Source organism: Penaeus monodon, chromosome 36, assembly GCF_015228065.2.
Source record: "Penaeus monodon isolate SGIC_2016 chromosome 36, NSTDA_Pmon_1, whole genome shotgun sequence".
Lineage (NCBI taxonomy): Eukaryota > Metazoa > Arthropoda > Malacostraca > Decapoda > Penaeidae > Penaeus > Penaeus monodon.
Window position 1 is genome coordinate 31,193,845 of NC_051421.1, and position 5,000 is coordinate 31,198,844.

At 38.9% G+C, this 5,000-nt stretch overlaps 1 protein-coding gene and 1 non-coding gene across 2 annotated transcripts in view; both read right to left on the reverse strand.

The window, feature by feature from the left end:
- The window catches only part of LOC119595628 (probable ATP-dependent DNA helicase HFM1), an 8,190-nt gene that overhangs the window by 239 nt on the left and 2,951 nt on the right, over positions 1 to 5,000 (reverse strand). The window contains exons 7-10 of the mRNA XM_037944737.1: positions 4,765 to 4,915; positions 4,220 to 4,355; positions 1,140 to 1,259; positions 1 to 258 (exon numbers count right to left, since the gene is read on the reverse strand). The exon at positions 1 to 258 is cut by the window's left edge and continues 239 nt beyond it. Coding sequence (XP_037800665.1) covers positions 5 to 258; positions 1,140 to 1,259; positions 4,220 to 4,355; positions 4,765 to 4,915 — 661 coding nt within the window. The 3' untranslated portion in view covers positions 1 to 4. The remainder of the gene's footprint in view (positions 259 to 1,139; positions 1,260 to 4,219; positions 4,356 to 4,764; positions 4,916 to 5,000) is intronic.
- Positions 2,868 to 2,940, reverse strand: Trnam-cau. The gene has a single exon. It is a non-coding gene; the product is annotated as a tRNA-Met (tRNA).

Sequence of the window (5,000 nt, forward strand, 5' to 3'; positions counted from 1 at the left end):
TACGTTAATTTGCCTCATAGTCATGATAAAAAAAAAATCTCGCCTGGCTCTTTTCACGTCTACATCTCCTCCTTACCTTAAGCTGCCTCTTGGTCATAATAACAGCGGTCGCGTGTCTATCGAACTGAGGACGCCCCGCACGCCCGATCATCTGTAGGATTTGGCCAGTGGAGTATTCTTCATGGCCGCCCGCGCTCCCGTTGTACTGAGAGGTGGACTTCACTACCACCAGGTGCGCCGGCAGATTCACGCCCATGGCTGAAAAAGGGATGGGTGTGTGAGTGATAGGGAGGGGTATGTAGCAGTGATGAGTAGGATTTGTTTATGGACGCTTAATGGGTATGCGGAAAATGGTATGGGTGTGAATGAATAATATCACAATGAGAGGTACACAATTAATGGGATACTTCTAATTATGGGATTATTTATTCTCATCCGTGTCTTTTACGTCTGTTATCATGAACTCTGTTGTTGTGAATGGGCATTTGCGTGAAACAGGAATGGATGATGGAAGAGCCGTTTAGGAAGATGTGGGAGGAAAAAGATGGATGGATAGGTGAACAGAGGAATGCAAAGGGAGAGAAATGGAGAGAGAAGAATGGGAGAGAGAGCAAAAAAATGTGAAGAATAAAAAGAAATGAGAGGAGACAGATGAAGAGAGAAGAGAGAAGAGCGAGAGGAGAGCGAGAGGGAGAGAGAGAGAGAGAGAGAGAGAGAGAGAGAGAGAGAGAGAGAGAGAGAGAGAGAGAGAGAGAGAGAGAGAGAAGAGAGAGAGAGAGAGAGAGAGAGAGAGAGAGAGAGAGAGAGAGAGAGAGAGAGAGAGAGAGAGAGAGAGAGAGAGAGATTGCCATGCAAAACGGCCTTGACTTCAAGCTCCATTAACATTCTCGGACCCACGAAAATTGCAAGTCTTTCAAACAAAGAATAGAACAAGCATCCTGACCATCTCTACCTCCTCACCAAAAAAAAAAAAAAAAAAAAAAAAAAAAAAAAATTCCCCCCAACCAAATTATCAAATAAACCAGATCACACGTAGACAATTAGACCATTACACAAGTAATCACACGTCTCCTACAGGGGAGACAAAAAAACAACAACGAAAGGATAATAAGCAACGGAAGCACATTAAAGCAATTTACCGAGAGTGCTTGTGGACACAAGAACGGGCAAATGGCCGGACGTAAAGAGTTCTTCCACCTGGCGACGGTCAGCCATGTCTAGGCCGGCGTGGTGATAAGCTACCCCGGCGAGCAGACATTCTGGAATGGAAGCATAGGAATTTGATGTTTTTTGCGGTAACTAATGATCTTTAATGACAGTATTATTAGATGAGGAATAAGGGTAACGTAGGGAGACAAAGACACACAAAAAAAAGAAAGAAAGAAAGAAAGGAAGAAAGAAAAAAACAGCAGCGCTTGTCCACTTTGAAAGAAAAAGGAAAATTCATCCACCTGTACACCATCAGCTGTGGCGGTAACACTTGCGATTAACCATTTTGCATGGGGGCATATTCTTATAACACTTAGAGTACTGTCAAATAAGGGGTGAGTATATACATACATACTCACCCCTTATTTGACAGTACTCTAAGTGTTATAAGAATATGCCCCCATGCAAAATGGTTAATCGCAAGTGTTACCGCCACAGCTGATGGTGTACAGGTGGATAAATTTTCCTTTTTCTTTAAAAAAAAGAGCATCACAACATGAAAAACTACAATTAAGTATCATGCTGTGACCACGGCGGCTCAGACATGAACCTACCGTTAAAAGAAGAAAGAAGATATAAATACATACATATATACATATATACATACACACACACACACACACATGTGTATATATATATATATATATATATATATATATATATATATATATATAATTATTATACATATATATATATATATATATATATATATATATATATATATATATATTATATATATATATATATAATATATATATATATAATATATATATATACATATAAATATATATATTATATATATATATTATATATATAATATATATATATACACACACACAAACACATGTGTGTCTCTGCATTTGTATGTGTGTGTGTGTGTGTGAGTGTGTGTGTGTGTGTGTGTGTGTGTGTGTGTGTGTGTGTGTGTGTGTGTGTGTGTGTGTGTGTGTGTGTTTCTATGAGTGTGTGTTTGTGAATGAGTGTGTTTGTGTATGAGTGTGTTTGTGTATGAGTGTGTATGTGTGAGTGTGTATGGGCGTGTGAATGTGCGTGTAGGTGTGTGTTTTATGAGTATGAGAGAAAAAACAGTTTACAATTGCATTTCATTTGCAGATACGATGGTATTAAAGACGGCAATGGTAGTGGTAGTCATGGTAATAATCGCTGCGAATAATGGATGTGATGGTGGCAAGGGTGGAGGCAGAAGTGTCTGTGGTAATGTATAGAAGGAAAGTTATTTAATCAAATGTGCTAGCAGTAGTAAAATTAACAGAACAATAGGATGGTAATAATTCTTGTTACGGCTAGCATCATTACTGTTATATACCATCATTCGGTTTTAAAATTTTTTTTATCATTAACATTACAGTATCACATTTTGTAGTAATAGTAGTACCGGTGTAATTATTGACTGGGTATTTTATCACTGATATCATTGTTTGTCTTTTATCATTATCATCATTATTATCATTATTACCATCATTATTATCATTATTGATATTAGCATTTATAAACATTATTACTTCTATTATTACATTATGCATATTCTAGCATCCTCATTATACTCTTCCCTCTCCGTTAATCGTTGCCTCTTGTCTTACTACCGAATAACCTCATATTTGAGTGATTACCCGTAAGATCTAAAGAAAAAAAAATACTGCCCCGAGTGAGGATCGAACTCACGACCTTGAGATTATGAGACTCACGCGCTGCCTACTGCGCCATCGAGGCCACGTTCAGAGATGAATGCCTTCAAAAATCTGAAATTAGGTCAACCTTACTTGCCATCCACTGGCTGTGCCTTGGATGAGTGTCATTACGTTTGTTTGTTTAAGGCGGTTGTTTTACTGTACTATAAACACCATGCTGACAGTGTATGTAACAAAACACAGTACAAAGTGGAAACAAATTTCACGACGTCATTGCACCCCGCAAACTTCAAACTTATGCAATTATGAAAAGGAATTAATTAGGTATTATGCAATTATGTATTGTACCAGCCTTGCAAATTATAAAGATATAAATACATATGATATAGAATATACCAACACAAAGACTGAAAAAAAAACACTGAAGTACTAGCACACAGGAATTTCTGCGTCTTCCTTTCGCGAACTAAGAGCAGGAAGACAAAATAACTTTTTCTTTGGAACATATACACGGGATCCACAACTGAATTGGTCGCTGAAATGTTTAAGAGTGTCAGTGTCGCAGCGAAAACCATGAACGGATGAATATCAAAGGCTAATGCCACTGTGTGTGTGTGTGTTTGTGTGGTTTTGTGTGTGCGTGTTTGTGTGTGTGTGTGTGTGTGTGTGCGTTTTGTGTGTGCGTGTTGTGTGTGTGTGTGTGTGTGTGTGTGTGTGTGTGTGTGTGTGTGTGTGTGTGTGTGTGTGTGTGTGTGTGTGTGTGTGTGTGTGTGTGTGTGTGTGTGTGTGTGTGTGTGTGTGTTTTGGAACAGCTTACAAATATGTTTCAAAAATTCTTACAAACTTTTAAGAAAGACATGAAAAGCGAGAAAGAATGCACAAAACCAAAATGCGGAAAAAAGTGATTATGAAAAATTCAAGTGGAAAATACCCCAAACTTGGTGCACTGTAGCCAAAACCGACCTTGACGAGTGTTTTGGGATACATACAATGCACACACAGATATACATCTATATCTCTATCTCTATATCTATATCTCTACCTATATCTATCTATCTATCTATCTATCTATCTATCTATCTATATATATACATATATATATATGTATGTATGCATTGTTTTTGGATGATTCTGTAACAACACCTTGTAATTCATAAAAAGGAGAAAAAGCAAACCAGCTTGAAACACCTACACAGTTCCAAACCCAACACATAGCCAGCAACCCTCCGTGATACACAACTCCTTCCCTTCTATCCCTGTACCCAATCCCTCCTCGTTCCCCCACCACTTCCAACCCCTCTCCTCCAGTCTCTATCCCCTACACTGCCCCTCCAGTACACTTCACCCCCGTTTCAATTCACCTCTGAGTTTGTTATCCCGAAGGAGATTGCCGACGGAGGTTAGGAGTTGCTTATGGCTGGAGTTCCTCACAAGACGTGCTTCCTTGCTCAGTGTTGAAGCGGCCATTTGTGCCCCCTTGCGTGTTGAGGCAAACACCTGTAGGAGATATAAAACCTTGGTTAGTGTTTCGTAGTGTGTTTTGTAGGGAAAGATTAGATGGGGCGGAGTTTTCATTGTTGATTTATCGATAAAGAACTTTTATTGACTTTTGTATTTTCATTCTATTATTATTATTTATTTATTTATTTGTTTTTATGACGAAGAAGAAAAAAATATTTTTTTATTTACATATCTTTGCTTATCTTTGTTAATCTGTGTTTTCTCTCGCACAATCTAGTGCATCATTTACCTGTTCCTCTACTATTCCATTACCATTATTCAGCATGTTCATTCACAATCATTACTCACTACCCAGTTCATCATTCCACACCAATTCACCATTCTTTACCCATCGCTCGCCATTTCTCCGTCCAGCTACAGACACTATCCCTCACAGTAGACTTACCAGCGTGGGTTTATTCTCACTGTAAGTAGCAATGACCGAGGCCAGAGCGTACGTGAGAGACAAGTCGAACCTAAACTCACTCCAAGACTCAGGGCAGTCGTAGCCGAGAACGACCCGACGGAGCTTCACTGGTCGTAACGACTCCTCTAACCTGTGGGGAAGGAGAGAGGGAATGACAAACGAGAAAGGGTGAGAAATAAAAGGGGAAGTATGGCAAGATGAATGAGAAAAAACGG